The following is a 16627-nucleotide window of genomic DNA, read 5'->3' as shown; positions in this document are numbered from 1 at the left end:
ATGAGAATAGCTCTGTTTGACGCATCAGTCCTTTGATCTCATTACTTTAAAGATGTGAATACTGTTTCTTTAATATCTCCAAGACACACTCCTGACCCCTACATTTCACACGGCCCTTCCACCGTAAATCAGCCTGTTTGCATTAAAGGGCATATTTGAGCCATTTGTGGTCACCTTTTTTTCTTTTACAGCCAAAATGCAGATCCTGTTGGCCTCAGAGGTTTTGTTCTGCCCTGTGAGAGGCCCCCCAGGCCGGAGCAAGTCAGGCCTGAACAGGGGCCGTAAATGTCAACTCCCACATGGACCCACACCCCAGTATCCATCATCCTGGGCTCCAACCCCTCTCCTCTTCTGCTCACGCTCACGGAAAAGAGTCTCATACAGGTAGGGAAAAAATTCCAAATGAAACAGGCACACCAGTCCAACCAGGAACACATGATAAATGTGGTGGTGTGGACAGGTATGAGAGGTATTTAAGCTATGATCCTCCCACAGACAGAGGGAAGGGAAGAATACACATATGAGGAACAGTTACATCATTTTCCTCCCAGAATGCTTCTATTATTAGTGCTAAAAAAACAGCTGGCTAATAGCATGTCCTTGAACAGCTGTATACAATGCTGAATCAGCAACATCCACTTTTGTCACAGCAAGTGTTGGAAAATCAATGCTATTGACGAAGGACAGGAGCGCAGTTATTGGAAATGCCATTTGAAGTCAGGTTAGGTTCAATTTGCAAAGTTTAACTGCTGAAATTGAACGCATCCTGTGGTTTATAGCTCACAAATGCCGTTCAACAGTAACAAGTGGAATTCATCAATAGTAACAATAAGAAGATGCTAATAAAAAAAGGCCTGTAGTAGTCTGAAGCTCTAACCCTCCCACACAAACTAACAAAAATGTATATATATGTTTGTTTATATTATTTTCAGAGGAGTCAGTATGTAGCGTAGTATCATACAGCATATTTTAGGTATAGCTTATGGCATACTTCACATGTTTATGACATACTTAGTGTTTATTATAATAAATTCTATTGAAGTGCAATATGTGGCATGATACACCTCAGTCCTTGACCGTAAAGTATTGTGTGGTTTAAAAATAAGGTAGCATTTTACAGTGCAGTATCAATCATACTGTAGTACGTTTAAGTACAGAATCGTACAGACCAGTCTACTGTTATAGCGTATTGTTAATACGTAGTAGTGCTTGGTTGATATGCAGTGGCATAGTACACTGGTATAAGGTCATATCATGTTGAATTATTCATGTATTCTAAACGCAAAAAAAGAAACCAGTGACATACTTTTCAACACACTGATATGCACCCCAGAGTTGTGAAAAGGAAGCTATAAAAAGTAAAAGTTTGTTGATGCAGACACAGCAGGATTTTCTCTGACGTGAGATGTCTCTTTGACACCTCACTATTTTGGTTCTGCACCCCACTCGTGAGAAAAACATCTAAAATACGCAGCAATATTGAAGACTGGAGACACCATCAATGTTTTGTCCGTGGATCAATTCATCATGTGCTGCATTTGCTTTAAGTCCTGGATCATAAACTGTCTTTGTGGCTCTCCAGCTCAACACAAAGTGAGTGAGGCTTTGAAGTGAATGCTCCTCTAGCACCACTGTTGGCAGGAGTCATAAAACACACAATAAAACTGCTTCACTCTCTCCAGCTCTGCAGCAAGCTGATTATTCTTCTCATTTAACACAAGATTTTTATGTAGTATTTGACAGCACAGAGCAATCATTAAGGTTGCACTTTCAACATTAAGAAATGAAACATTTTCAGCATTCACGGTCAGAGCAAGCAAGAAAATGCCATCTATGCGTTTCTGAATTTGAAACATTTCAATGCTACTAGTGTTGCTACCGGTACAGTAGCAGAACTGAATGTGTTTCCACATGAGTTCACACTTTCGCATCTCTTGTTCCCAGTCCAGCAGAGATACATGATTTACAAGTCAGCTGCTGGCCACCTGGTTGACCCCTCCTCCTCCCGCTCCCCACAGATGGTCATTTGTCCACTAGTGACCCTGGGATCCTTCCCCACTTTACAAAAAAACGAAACTGATACAAAAGCCAGGGACTTTTGATGAAACTGAAACTCAAGATAACGACACGGGGAACACTTGGATTGAGTTGCATACACAAACTATTCCAATTTTATGATTATTATAAATAAAGCCCAAGTGAAAACTCAAACCAAATTCATTTCAAACTAAGTCTGAGAGTTCATCCTCTCTTCTTCCCCAGAGTACAGTCAATGAATCTCATGCATGAGGTCAATGAGGAGGATGATCAACATAGACTAAAGATGGAAGGAGGCTGACTTCCGTGGCAAACTCTGGTAGGAAATACCAAACTAAGAAGAATACAAAGGACATGTGAAAGAGGTTGCACTGATTAACCTTGAAGTAATTTGACGCAGATACTTTCAGTATAGCAGAAAAGAGGTTGGTTCAATGAGCCACTCACCAAGTCCTCCAATGGTGTAGGTGTTATCCGAGGCCCGCAGCTGAACCGGGGCGTTCTCAGACCGGCTTTCCTCATGGTAGAAAAGCTTATATCCTTGCATGCTGGCCGAATTCCTGGCAGCAAGTCTCCATCGCACTAGTATTGTGGTGCAGTTCAACGGCTCCAAGTGTATCTCAGGTGCCAGGGGAACTGTGGGGAGGAGAAACAGAACTGTCAAATATCATCACCCGTATGTGCTCACACTGATGAGTATTGTGTTTCATGATGTGTTATTCTGAATAGTCTAATGTTCCCAGCCAAAGACCTTCAAAAATGGTGATATTCTTAGAAAATGGTTTTCCAGGAACAGACTTTCAAGTCCAGCTGCAGTTGTTTTTCTGTAGCTTCTCCAGCTGTTTCCCACTAATCACAGACCCAAGAAAAGCTCGTCCAGGGAGCAGTTTCACACATTTCCACTCAAGGATTTAAGGGAATTGAGTACGCCATAAGCAGACTCCTTAGAAGTGAGGACAGAGGGCAGCAGTGATGGGCAGGGAAAATGAATCCTCCCCTTCCCCCGCCTCAATGGCTCTGATGAAGCCCTTAACAGCCATATACTCTTTCCCACCCGGAGGCCTGAGTCGCTCCCTTTATGACCCATGACAGAAGCCCGTCCAACAGTTCGGAGCAAAGGTCACTGAGTAACAAATGCAATGCCTTAACATGATTATAAGCCCTGGTCCTTCTAAAATGCTCACACTTAAAAACTTATATGAGCATGGATCAGCGTTCTACGACACAAACTGCTGCAGCAGAAGTTAAGAAACCACTCTGTCTCTTACCTCGAGCACTGGAGGCTTTCGGCGTGCGATGGGAGGTCCATGCCGACTGCTCCCCCCATCCCACACTGGTGGATGCCACTAACCGCAGGAGGTAGATGGTGTCAGGCTGCAGCTTTTCAAGAAGATGTTTGGTGGTCCCACCAGGTAGATCCACCTGTGAGGCCGTGCTCTCCGCAGTGGTGCGATAGGACAGGCGGTAGGCAGTGACGCGGCCACGACTCAGCTTCTCTGGCAAAGGCTGCCACGAGACCTGGATGTCAGTGGGACTGTTGCTGGTGAGGCTGAGCTCAGGGGCACGGAGAGGAACTGTGAGAACAACAAATCAAGAATGGGTGAAAAGTTCATTTGCCACGATGTGACGCTGCCAAAATGAATGTACTGCTGACTTGGATCTGGTCAATATGTTGACCAGCAATTCCAATAACGGTACGGTTTGCTTCTTAGTCATACAGAGAGTTTTTCTTTTTAGTGCGTTCTTTTTTCACTGAGTACGTCAGATGCAAGACAAAGCCTAAATAATTTTGGAATGTGTTCTGATAATAACCTGCACAATCACATCCAAACACATTGTTTATACTACAGAACTTTAAACTCCTTTCTAAGCTGAGTGACTACGTGGGAAAAAGACTACAACTACACTGGAGCTTGTGAAGAGCCTCTAGACAGTCAGCCATTCATTTGGAGAGAGCGTCTTACCATCCTCGAGTGTGTGCTGGAACATGTGGTCCGACATGCGACTGGCACCCATCGGCATGTAGGCCACCACATAGAAGGTGTAGTTGCGCGCTGGCTCCAGGTCTTCAATGATGTATCGGGTCGTATCGTTTCCAATGACAACTTGATACTCTTCGTTGTTTAATCCTGTTGGAGGAAAAAGACCTGATCATACACTAATAAATCCCCCAACATGGAAGCCTAAATCCAGGAGGTTCACTGTCAGTGATTACATGTAACATCCTCTTCTGTATTCCGCTCTCCTGAATAAGGTCTCAAACAAAACCTCCCCTGAATGCCTCAGTCAGCCTTTCTCTAGAGTGTAAGAAGTCCTTCCTGTCCAATTCACGCCCTCCCGCTGCCTGCACAGGAAATACACTTTGGCCACTCCATCACACTGGCTAATTAGCTTTCCCTTTCATTACAGCTTCCATTTACTCCAAGACCTCCGTCTGCATCCTCAGGTGCACAGCGTTCCCTCTCACACTCCATCAATGTCAACAGACGGCCTTTCTTCGCCGACCACGGTGGGTGAGATTGTGTCACTTCATCTGAATCAAGTGCAGTAAATCATTGACAGATGCTCTCTGTTCTAAATGATCTTGACCTACTCAAAACAAATCCAGCAGGTGCTCATTTTACCTTTTTAAATAATGCACAGCTAAGCATTATAAAGTCAGTGAAAGCACAATGAGAGTCTGTATGAGACTGAAGCTAGAGAAATTGTTTGGATGTGACTTGTTAGAAGAATGAGTTCCCAGAGAGGCTGAAAGACTGAGGGCCCTTGAGAGTTTCTGAATAGGTTTGCCAGCATGCTGATATTTCTCAGCCTAAATTAGGGCCCCTGATTCCTGGAGATCTGCACCTTGGCGGTCCACAGAGGAAGATTATTTGTTAATATTCTGACTTTATATCTGTGTGGTGACACCATTTCTGTAGTCTAGGGCAGTGATTATTAACCATAGGGCCGAGGCACATGGTTGGACAGTGAGCGCCTTCTAAAGAGCCGCTAAAAGTTTTTTGTTTAACTCCTCTGGGCCATGAGACGCTCAGTTTTAATATATTTGCCAGTAGAGTGTCATTGAAATGACTTGACAGCTGCAAATTTGTGACTATTGATGATGGAGAAGTTCTTGAAAATAAAAAATGATAAAGACTGTAATAACTGTTCATGAAAGCACCTGTTGAAGCAGTTTTTAAAATTTATTAGAAAATACTTTCATGTGATGGCCTTTATCAGTCCCACAGCGGGGAAAGTTTATTTCGAAAATAAAACATTTTTATTTAAATATAATTTTATTATATATATTTTATACAGAATTGTATTTTTTTTTTCTCAACAGTTGCATCAAGTGTATTTTTCTTTTGTAAATTTGATGAATATGACTTGTACCTGGTTCTGATGCTGGTTGGACTTTTCGATGACAAATAAATATCTTTGCGATCATCACATGGTTTAATGTCATTTCACAAGGTTTTGCTTTGTTTATGTGTAAGTAGATTAAATATGGTTGTTGAACACAATGAAACTAAGGGTAATGAATCTAACTTGAATGGGCCCTGGGCCTATTTGTTCAGGAAAAAAACAATCAAAATGGTTAAGAACACCTGGTCTTGGGCAGAGCTTCCTCATGTAAACTCACACCTAAACAGCACCTCACTCACCTTCTGCTTTCATGTAGTGCACAGAGTATGCGATGACTTTATCCGAGTTGAAAAGTGGTCGCTCCCAAGCCAGGAGGATGGCGGAGCTCGACACCGTGTCCGCTCTGATGTTCCTCGGAGCGCTCGGACGGTCTTCTGACATCACCACGATGAGCCGCGCCATGGCCAGGACGGACCCCTGCTCATTCTCTGCCTGGCACTGATAGATGGCATCGTCTTCCGGAATGATCTGGTTGATAACCAGTTTGCTGTGGGACACAGAAATAAACAGGTGACGCGCGCAGTCCATAATTACCTCTCAAGACAACTAAGAGGTGAATAAAGAGCAGCAGCAAATTACAGGAGAGCAAGTAAAATAGTCATTTGCACTGGCGTTAATTATTCAGTTTCCTCTCTGCTGGTTAATTATTTATCTGGAACGCTTTAATTGACAAAGAAATACCGCGGCGTCTATGGCACCCAAGAAAAACAGAAAGAGAAATACCTGTTGTACATCTTGATGCGGCCATTTGAGTGAATCGTCTCTCCGTTCTTCAGCCAAGTGATCTGAGGGCTTGGAAACCCATCAGCTTCACACACAAATCTGGCTGTCCCTGCGCGGGGACGAGTCAGGCTCTCTGGCCACTCTACCAAGGAGGGAGGTGCTGTGGGAGAGGGAAGGTCAGCTCACTACATTCACTCTGCTCTGACCCAATAAACACAGCCGTATTACCAAGTACGGTGACGTTTGCCGAGGCCACGGTGTAGTTCCTTGTTCCAGGAGTCGTGGCTCGACACATGTAGACTCCTCCGTGCTGCGGCTTGATGTCAGAGATAATGAGGTTGCCATTTCCCAACACTTTGGTGTTGTAAACGTCGATAGACTTGCTGTCGGCTCGGCTCCAGGAGATGATGGGCCGGGGATGTCCGGTGGCCAAGCACTCTAACACAGCACTCTGGTGCAAGGACACTGAAATATTCTGAGGCCCGGCGATGATTTGAGGCTTTTGAGGAGGGCGGGGGCTCAGACCTGCCACAGGAAAGGTAAGTGTAACGTGTTAGACTTTAGGGCACATTCAAGTTTTAAAATCACAGAAATATAATCTGATTTGCTTCCAAGATGTTGATCAGAAATATGTAATTCTCTATTCATAAATACCAGATGTTTTAGATAACTTTGATCAGCCAACTGTTCAGCCATGCTTTGTTTCTGTATAAAATGATTTGTTTCCATCGTTGAAGCGCAGTGTTGAAAGTGAATGAAAGACGAATACGAGCAGTTGAATTAAGTCTTAACAATTACAACTCCATCTCCTACCAGTCAGAAAACAATGCATTTGCACTAAGAGATTTCAAGTGATTTCAGGGACACACAAACCTGCAGTGACAGTGAGGGTCGCCTCTGCGCTTCTACGGCGACTGGCGATGTTGGTGGCGATACAGCGGTAATTACCAGCATCCGCACGCTTCACGCCGTGAATCTGGAGAACACCACTGGGCAGGACTGTGATTCTGAAGGACAAGATCGGGGTGAATTATTTCGACTGATACTGGCTGAAAGTGGTGAAAGACTCAAGGCTCTCTGTTGAGTAGGTGAAAGATAAATACCCAGGAATAAGACTGAAAACAAGAGCATGCATACCTGTCAGTGGCCAGGGGTAACGTGACCCGATTGAACTCCCAAGTGATAATAGGGGGAGGGTGTGCACTGATTTTGCAAGAAAATCTGGCAACTGAGCCTTCAGTTACCACCATGGACATTGGCTGGATTGCAAATGAGTTGATACCTGTTGTGAAACAAAGCAATAAGAAAATACTTTCATGTTAAAGGAGCAGTTCAACAGCATCGACAGGAAAAAAGCCAACTTCTTATTTCAATTTGACCTGTTTTTTTTTTTAAATCAACAAGAAAAAACGGTGTACTTATAGGCTTAAAATACAATAACAAGCCTGTAGACAGATATGTGCTAGTGGGTCAGAGATTTAACTCCAAGTTACCACCAGTGTGACCAGAAACCACCACTACAACAGTAGCATCTCTATTGCATAATCTGAACTCAACAGACCTCATGTGCAGGTGAGCGCGCATGTGTGTGTAAAACTAGAAATTGCAACACAACTGAACAAAGTTTTGCTTCTTCAATACAAGACAGGGTTGTTTATGTGACACATTATTAACACACTGTCAAAACCAAATGAATTACAAGCGCACCGAAATGAATTCAAGGTAGCTCAAAGTTATTATCACCCCATAAGGGGAAAACATCTGAGTCAGAAGTTTCAAGAAGAACATGCTGGATCATAGAGTCACAGTCACAATCACTGCCGAAAGAAAAACCTCTCAATTTATTATTCATTTTTGCTCACCAGCAATAACTAACTAGTTATCTTAACAGCGCTGGTCGCTTCAGGCTGCCATTAAAGCACAGGTATCCCTTGCTTTATTTTTTATGAGTAACTGTATTGTGTATTCTATAACATGGTATAAGTAAGCTAACAGTATTCAGAGCAACGGTCTTTGGTTTGTCATGCGTTTTTAAACATATGCATCTGTCATGACCAGTAAAATGACCATGTAGAATGACATTCTGACCGAGTATCAACCACATCCCAGCGCACTGCACACACAGCAAATTACAATGAAGCTCTTTATAGAGAAACAAACTAACCCAACAAGCTGATGCATTCTAATTTAAAATTCTGTGGGCCCTTTTTTTCGTTAATAAACGCCCTCTTTAACAGCCCCTCCTTTAGGGCTATAAAGTCCTAAAAGCCACTAAGGTCACACTCAGATCCACCATCCCCCCTTTGGCTCAAAAGGCTGCTGAAGCCTGAGGTCAATCATTTGTTAAAAGAAATCAATTGCACCCCTGTTTGTGATAGAGAGCAAATACCGAGGTAACCAAAAAAAAAAGTGTAGAAAAGCCATAAGACACTGACACAAGACACATGAATAAATCTATTTGTTTTTTATGGCCTAACTTTAATCGTTAACTATTTGTTTTCAATTAATATAGAAGTTTGTGACTTGAGTTTTTTTTCTCTTTTCAAATTAAATATGGCTGTGAACAACTCATAGAATAAAGACATAAAGAATTATTTTGGCTGAGTCATTAACTACACTTAACTATGACGATCGCCTCTTTAAACATGCCTGAATTGATTCACGATTTCAAAAGATATCCAACGCATACACAAACTGCATGTTTGCTCGCTTTGACCAACTTCATATTACACTCTATTTAAATTATTTAAAAAAAAGAAAAGAGATTTTCAGTTGCAAGACTCGGACACATTCTTGCTTGTTCCCTCATTTCCCAGCACCAAGTGGCGTGGACCTGATACCAGCAGCAACATCTCTTTGAGAAGATCAGACTTCCTTTTCCTACAACCAGATACCTCCGCCTGACTGAGTGAAGTAGAAGTGGGAAGGGTAACTCCAAATCATCCACACACATATCCCTATCAAAGTCTGGTTTGACAAATCCCCCCAAAACATTCGCACTTTCGCATCTTAAAAGCTCATAAAACAGTATCTCTGCCACCAACTCATAAAGCCTGGCTAAAGGGAAAAAAAATCCATTGTAGCCAGATATTAACAATCCCTGACTCCACATTTTGGTTGGTGTAATGGAATTACGTGATATTAATAATTTCATACGCCTCCTACAGATCCCACCAAGCTGTCTCGAGAACAGAAGAAGTCGAAGAGTAGGCAGGTGTTGCGGTGCGAAACAAGACAAGACCCCTGACTGTTTTAACACTCGCAGAATCCATTTCAGCAAAGAACAGTTGTGACAAAACTATCACCTCAGCTCGAGAGTGTTTTTCTAGTCTGCTGAGATAGACTGAATTATTGATCAGACTTGTGTTTCTTGATGTGTTCTATGACGACTACAGGACAACTTCTGTTCAGCCTGAATAAAAGAGTAAACCCAGTGTCAACTGCATTGTTCAGCGAGGGAAAAGAAGGACAAAAGGGTGTAAGGAGTGATGTAATGGATGGAAATTTGGAATAACAGTGAAGGCAATGAAAGTGAAAAGGGATTTTTGTACACTCATATACTGACCCTAAACTTCATAGCAAATCACTGGTGCGTGGAGCATCGATAAGAGACTGAAAAGTAAGAGCAGAAATGCCTTCACAGTGAGAGGTTTTTGTTCCTACAAAACTTTTCTTCCTAATTCTCAGATGCTCACGTCATAGCCACATTTAATCAAATGACTCCTGTTGGTAAGATCCACTGCGGCTGTTTGATGTGGAAACAGAGTGAGTGGGGCACCCCTCCACCCCCTTAACTTTCCACCACCCCCACCCTTCGATCCCCATGTTAACACAGGCTTCTACAAAAATGCCATTAATGTGGTGGAGTGATATGACCGCGGGGCGACAGCAGATGAGCTGCTGGGATGCTCAGCCGCTCCACTTTCAGGCAAATGATGTCGGCTTGACAAACAGCAGGCTGATCATTGATTATTGATAAACTACTAATTCATGCCGGGAAATCTATAATTACACAGGATGGTATGGCTGTGTGACCTTCATCTGTGAGCCATGAGCTTTGCCGGAGGGGAACATGTTTATAGAATTATCCGAGTAAACACATCGAGCTGCTTCTGATTCATTATCTGCGTTTAGTTAACGCCATGCTAGAATCAATTCCAACTTATAAACAGTGGTGAATACAAATGCTGAACATCATTCTAAACTTTCCCTTGTGGAAGTTTTTGCACGATGACCCTTTAAAGTCAGTTCGACTTATTCATGCAAACTATTGACCAAAATGTGTTGGCCTTTCCTCCTACGACAAATAGAAGCAAGGCTGCCCATCTGCCCTGCCCAGCCATCTCACCTCTCACCTCTGACATCCACAAATCCTGCAGAGCCCCCATTAGATCCGTGCACAAACCCCCCACTGCACTGCCACCAAGAAAACTGCTGCATCACCCATGCGCTCTGGTACGCAGCTTTTAAATGACAGTAATGCTTTTCAGTCAGCTGGATAAAAACATATAATGAAATATAGAATATATTTCAGTGGTCCCCCACAAAAAACAATTACATCCTGTCACATTTACATTCATTTCAAACTATTGTAAAAACTGCAAATGTATATCATCACGTTGCTTTTAAAGCACTTCTGCAGATGCACAACTACGGGGGCACAACAAGATCTATTGAGATTGTCCCACGTTGTATAATGTAGAATTTCAGTCAACTAAAGCAACCGCATGCGACACACATGTTCCTGATGAGCATCTACCTCGTGGAATTCCATCTTAAATAACAAAAGGCATCTGAGCGACACACTGGAAGTTGAACGACCAGCCTGCCTTCTAGCAAACACAGTCCTTTACTTTGCACCAGATGGGCTCACTGATTCCGGCAGCTCAACAAACTGAAGGTCAGCGGACAGGTCAGGCCCAAACAAAGGTCCCCTTACAAATACCAGGAATTAGTTCAGCCTCCTCTCCAGTGTGGTCAGTTTCCCAGCCACAGTCAGTTTAGCAAACCTTGGCCGTATTATGCAACGCGACTATTCGGATCCTAAGGTGATCATTTTTCTCTGAGCTGAGATCTGTCAAGCTCAACAAGTTTTGGTTGTTGGTGAGTCACATGTCACAACTTTGCCGTGGGCTACATCACGTCAGTACTTCTTTCTTGTTTACAAACGACAAAATCATTTTCTTTATTCAGAACTGAACAACGAATCAATGATTCTGTGTCTTGGTTCTAAAATAAAAATAAAAAAAAGATTTATTAATTAAATTCACTTGACATAACTGCATTTAATACATGCAATGAATAGATATTATAATAATGATTAGAGTACACTGCACTGAAAGGAGTATACTTTAGTGGATTTAGTTGACTAGTGCTGTACAGTTAAACATCACCAATACAAACACAATTATAAACCTAAACTTCGGTCAGAGTTTTTATTTTCTTTGAAAGAAGAGATGAGAAACTGCCCACATACTGCCACCTCTGCCGGCTACCTCTGTATCGGAGCACTGAGCTACTGAGTGGGTAGAGGCCAAATTTCTAAAACTGTCAGAGCCCTGAGTTTGTCATCCTTAAAAAGAAAGACACAGAATCTAAAAAGGCAATAATTGTGATATGTGTTGATTTCCTCAATGTCACTATGAGAAAGGCATTCTGTTGAAACGTTTTCGTACATGCAAGTGTTAATTCTACAAGACAGAACGGAGGACCGCTCCTCTTCAGCCAAAGTCGCCCTCCAGGGTACAATCTTTACAGGGAGACATTAAAATTGATCACCTCCTTCGGCAGCTGCGCACTAAATTGATGCTGTCATCAGCACCAGTCTTTTTAACAAAACGGAAACTGGCCTCTGCGACTACGTTGAGTCAACTTCAGCTGGAATATAAAAATGACGTGTACAATAGACCAAACCTTTGGGAGCCTTTGCTCTAATGAATGACTTTCTTAAACACCACGTGACCTCACAGAATGAAGCAGTGGCTGATAAGAAAAGAAGAGAAGAAGAATGTGAAGCTGAAAAACAGCCGACAAATCAATCACTAGCTGGTTGGCAGATGTGCAGCAGCGCTACACAAGCGGCAGGACAGTCAAGTGACCACTGGCCTGGCTAAACAAAGACCTATTCCCATGAGCAGCATGACCCCTGAAAGCAGCACGTAATGGGGGTGTTGGTGTTGGAAAGAGAATGCACCCCCTCCTCCTCTGTCCCTTATCTCTGCTGCAAAGTTTTCCAATCATTCAACAGTGAACCCTCCGTTCACCACACAGTGACTTCTTTGTCTCTAATCTCCTGATCAGGACACGTCGTCTTCTGTAAACATGGGCACCTCCTTTCTGGATTTTAGAAAAAAAACAAAAAAAAACAAGCAGCTCCATACTACATATGGAAAGGAAAATCTAAAGATGTTTCTCTTCGCCAACAACGGGGTCCCGGCAACAACTTATTAAAATCACCACACATGAGAAAAAGTCTCAATAAAGTTTTCTGGGACCCGTGTTACCGGCCTCCATATATTGAACAATTTAGGGAGACCTTTGACCCAAGGGCCTGCCGTTCTGGGGAACCATGGTAACCTTTCGTGTCCAGCAGAGGAGAAAAACAAGATTCCAGCCTTTGAGTCATCTCTCTCAAGGACATTTCATTTATTCAGACTGGGTGAAGTTTGCTTTGGTCTTATTAGGGATTTTAAGTGCGGCGCTTAGCAACATTTAAGTGAAGCAGCTCCTTAGATCTCCAAAGCGCCGTTATCCATCAGAAAGAACAAGAAAGAACAGAGAAATACAAATCTGTGTATGTTAAATTAATAAAACTTTTGTTATGTTGGGTTAATATTCCCAGACAGCGTCTTGGCTCAAGCCCTAGTTCTAACTCCCACTAAAGTTTACACACACACAATATAGAAATATTTCTCATAAGCAACTCTTTACTGTAATGGAACTAGCTTTTACAATATCTCATTTGTTGACACAGAACATGTAAACAACTCAAACAAAACTTTTGTGGGAAACGGTGACTCAGCACAATCAAAACAAATACAGTTTTTGGTTTTTGATCACCATATCTTAAAATGATTGGTGTGGGTATCTCCAAGTCACTTATGAGGAGGAGGTTCCACATCGACTTCAGAAAGCGCTGGATCAATGAGGAGCTGAAACCCATCAATCTGCAAATAAAATGGTCACCACATAGCGAGCACTTGTGTAAATGAGTTCATTAATCACGGCGAAACGGCTCCATGACAACAGTCGCGTCATGCTTGAATTTTAGACCAGGCATTCCTGACAACAATCACTTATAGCGGTAGTATTAGCAGAGCAGCACGTCATGTTATGTAATGCACTCATACCTCTCAAGCTCTTACACATGGAGACCTTTTCTGTTCCTCCACAGAGACCGTCCAAAGACAACCCCACAGTAATAGGACAAAAAGTATTGAATAGACCTGCTATGATATATATTGTGAAAGCTACATGGCTATTTCCGAGCAACAAATGACAACACATCCACCAACCATGTGTTCACTATCCGTCATGTCATCTCTGTTTAATTCAAGTAAGCGGCTCAGACCAGGAGACGAGACCCTTCACATCAATCTGAAGTCTGTTGACAAAAGTCACATGGTGAAGCTCATGTGTCACATTCCACTTCATCAGGGCCAAATCTTCGCTCACCTTTGTGCTTTGGCCACCATCACCTTTGCATTGTTTAAACTGGGAAGGCCTCTGTCAAAACATAAAACCATTTGGCCTAAAAATGTGTTTTCTTCCCACCTAGACGCTCCACTCTGATTCTACACCCTGCTCACCTGCTCCTTCCACCTGACAATCACAGACTATTAAACTATCAATTCGCGTTGGCACATTGATGCCAGAACTAATAACTGCATCAAAGCAGCTTTTCTTTAAAGGCGCTTTCGAGGGGCAGCATGGACAAAACAAGCTGGATTAAAAGCCCTTTCAGAGCTGGTCCAAGTAGTGAAGCAGAAAAAAACCTTTGTGAAAAAGCCTCCAGCTCCTACTGACCTGGTAAGACCTGCAATAAAGTCTGGTCATTTGGACACTCGGGGTGAAGCTGTGATACTGGGAAACGACAATTCACACGTGTGTGCGTATGTGTCTGTGCCCACCACTTGAAACAATCCCCACTGTTGCCTCCTCGTCCTTCCCTTGAACATTTCTCAGGTATGTGCAAATTTTATGGGCTTCCACACAGACCCTGCAGCAGCCTAAGGTGCCATTTTAAAACAAACTAGTAAAGATTACTGGGAAAGTTTATCACCTCTTAACTCAAGACCATAAAGCAGGTAAGCCATTTAATCCATTAATAAAGCACCGTTTACATATTTTAAACAGACGATCAGCCATGTTTGGGATTAAATTAAAAAGTTAATGACGTTGTTAGTCTGTTAACAATGTGACTGTTTACACTGGCCGCTAATCAATTACAGAATTGATTTCAAATCGAATCATATTTCAGACATGTTCCGCTGCTGTAGAACTGTCTGACCCTTTAGACGGATTGACTAGAGGTGGAACCCAGCACAGTGGAATCATCTCCAGCTGTATTCTTCCTCTTGACTGAAGCACTACTGTAGCTATGTATTAACACAAAAAAAGCACATGCAGAACTGCATTAGTTCTGCGCGTTGTAACTTCTCTCCGTCTGTGGCTATGTGATCAAACAGTCATGAGTACTTCTCTCTCAAGGTTTCTTCTTGGAACAGAATATTGTTCGTTGTCATTGGTGAAAAAAAAATCACCTATGTGCATGTTTCAATCCTCATTATAACTTCCTGCGGGTAAATATACAACAAACTGCGCCACATGGCTTGTGTTGAAATAGTTAACACATTTTTCAAAAGCGGCGTGGTAAGATGTACGGCCTGCGGGTAAGATGAGGAGATAAGCCCCAGCACTGCCTGAAGCTTCTCCACCTCCCCCCACCATAAACCATGAAGCCAACTCACACGGCGTTGAGGGAGGAAGCATTCCAAAAGAACAATTCTTCTGGCGATCAGGGTGCAATAACATGAAAGCCCAAGCCTCTGAATAGGGGTCATCTGCTATTTAGCTCGGGAGAGCGGGCTCCTGGACAGCGCCTAACCTTTCAAATCTGCTGCTGTTTTCATTAACACACCAATGGGCCTTTCAAACAGTATCTATTTGGAGGCAGATTCTTCCCTCACAGCTTCCAACAATGGTGTTCTGTGTACCATCAGTAATTAAATTAAATATTGCACACAAGCTCCCAAGAACATAAACAGCAACCCAAGTTCCTCATCACAATACTCACTTGCGATTGTCAGATGGGCTTTCTGGCTCAGGATTGCTCCATACTTGTTCTGAGCAAGGCACTGGTAGAACCCTTCATCTGATTTGTCTCCTCTTCTGCTCTCCACCTCCGAAATATAAAGGGAGCCGTTGGAAAGCAGGGACACTCGTTCGTTCCCCACCAGCTTAACTCCATTTTTCAGCCACCGAACATCGATGGGCGCCTCTCCCCGAGCTTGACAGTCCAAAACCGCAGATTCTTTGCGCATGACAGTGACATCACGGGGCTCCTTGACGAAAAATAACTCACTAAAGCATAAAATACCTGCGAGAGAGAGGGAGAGAGGCGTCATGAGTTCATCATCCACACATGATCATAACTGAGAAACTCCATTGCAACTGACTTTGAAGCACTGACTAATCTGAGTTGCCCTTGACGTGATAGTAAACGTTTATGAAGTAAACCAGATAGATTAACCCATAAATCCACTCTTAAGCGCATCGCCTCAAGTCTTTACACTCAACTTTAATCCATTTAATAACGTCATCAGCTTCACTCTGCTCAACTCTTGCGTGTATCTTCACTGAACTAACCACCGGATCAAGTGGGACGATTGAGAGACATGGACTACCTTAAACAACACACTCCCCTATGTCACCTGATGACGAATGAAAGTATTAAATACCATTCAATGCCGGTCGTTTTTGGACTGAGAGGTCATGTTTTTTGTGATCTCAGTTATTTTAGAGTTAAATGGAAAAAAATCTAGTCTATGAAAGTAAAGTCTATTCATCATCAATAAAGTTCATGGATATTTAAGTGAACTCAGAACTTTAACTAGTTGTGTTTCACTGTCACTCAAAATAGTTTTCTTTACCGCTAATGAGACTTCAATGAAGTTGGTACCTTTAGCAGAAACATTCACGAGCTGCATAACATTGTTCAAAACTGGCGACCGCCCGGTTTCCAAGTCATTCAGATTAAGGTGTCACGAAAATAAAGAGTTCTATCGCGAACATCGGAGCGAGAACAATTCACGCGCTCACCTGAGGTCGGAAGAAAAAGCAACAAGAACAGCAAGCGCTGATGTAATTTCCCTTTGAAAAGCGCCATTTATAACGACGTTAGGAACATGCTAGCGACTCTCCGGCAGTCGAGCTGCGTTGATACTGACCAGCAGATCGG

The 16627-nt window shown here is 42.7% G+C and overlaps 1 protein-coding gene and 1 long non-coding RNA gene across 9 annotated transcripts in view; one reads left to right on the top strand and one right to left on the bottom strand.

Annotated features, from left to right (window-relative positions):
• LOC128758509 (uncharacterized) overlaps positions 1–8130 on the top strand; it is a 16678-nt gene extending 8548 nt beyond the window's left edge. For 5 of the 8 annotated variants that reach the window (XR_008414504.1, XR_008414501.1, XR_008414505.1 and 2 more), the window contains 4 exons: positions 192–384; positions 2263–2356; positions 4447–5955; positions 6222–8130. This is a non-coding gene — a long non-coding RNA (uncharacterized LOC128758509). The remainder of the gene's footprint in view (positions 1–191; positions 385–2262; positions 2357–4446; positions 5956–6221) is intronic. The other 3 variants (XR_008414500.1, XR_008414502.1, XR_008414499.1) reach the window with 3 other exon arrangements.
• prtga (protogenin homolog a (Gallus gallus)) overlaps positions 1–16627 on the bottom strand; it is a 24549-nt gene extending 7922 nt beyond the window's left edge. The window contains exons 1-10 of the mRNA XM_053864496.1: positions 16489–16627; positions 15464–15766; positions 7306–7450; positions 7042–7175; positions 6397–6693; positions 6169–6328; positions 5685–5932; positions 4002–4166; positions 3306–3611; positions 2485–2673 (exon numbers count right to left, since the gene is read on the bottom strand). Coding sequence (XP_053720471.1) covers positions 2485–2673; positions 3306–3611; positions 4002–4166; positions 5685–5932; positions 6169–6328; positions 6397–6693; positions 7042–7175; positions 7306–7450; positions 15464–15766; positions 16489–16555 — 2014 coding nt within the window. The 5' untranslated portion in view covers positions 16556–16627. The remainder of the gene's footprint in view (positions 1–2484; positions 2674–3305; positions 3612–4001; positions 4167–5684; positions 5933–6168; positions 6329–6396; positions 6694–7041; positions 7176–7305; positions 7451–15463; positions 15767–16488) is intronic.

This window comes from Synchiropus splendidus, chromosome 5 (assembly GCF_027744825.2).
Source record: "Synchiropus splendidus isolate RoL2022-P1 chromosome 5, RoL_Sspl_1.0, whole genome shotgun sequence".
Taxonomy (NCBI): Eukaryota; Metazoa; Chordata; class Actinopteri; order Syngnathiformes; family Callionymidae; genus Synchiropus; species Synchiropus splendidus.
The sequence above is the reverse complement of the archived record's forward strand: the minus strand, read 5'-3'. Positions and strand labels throughout refer to the sequence as shown.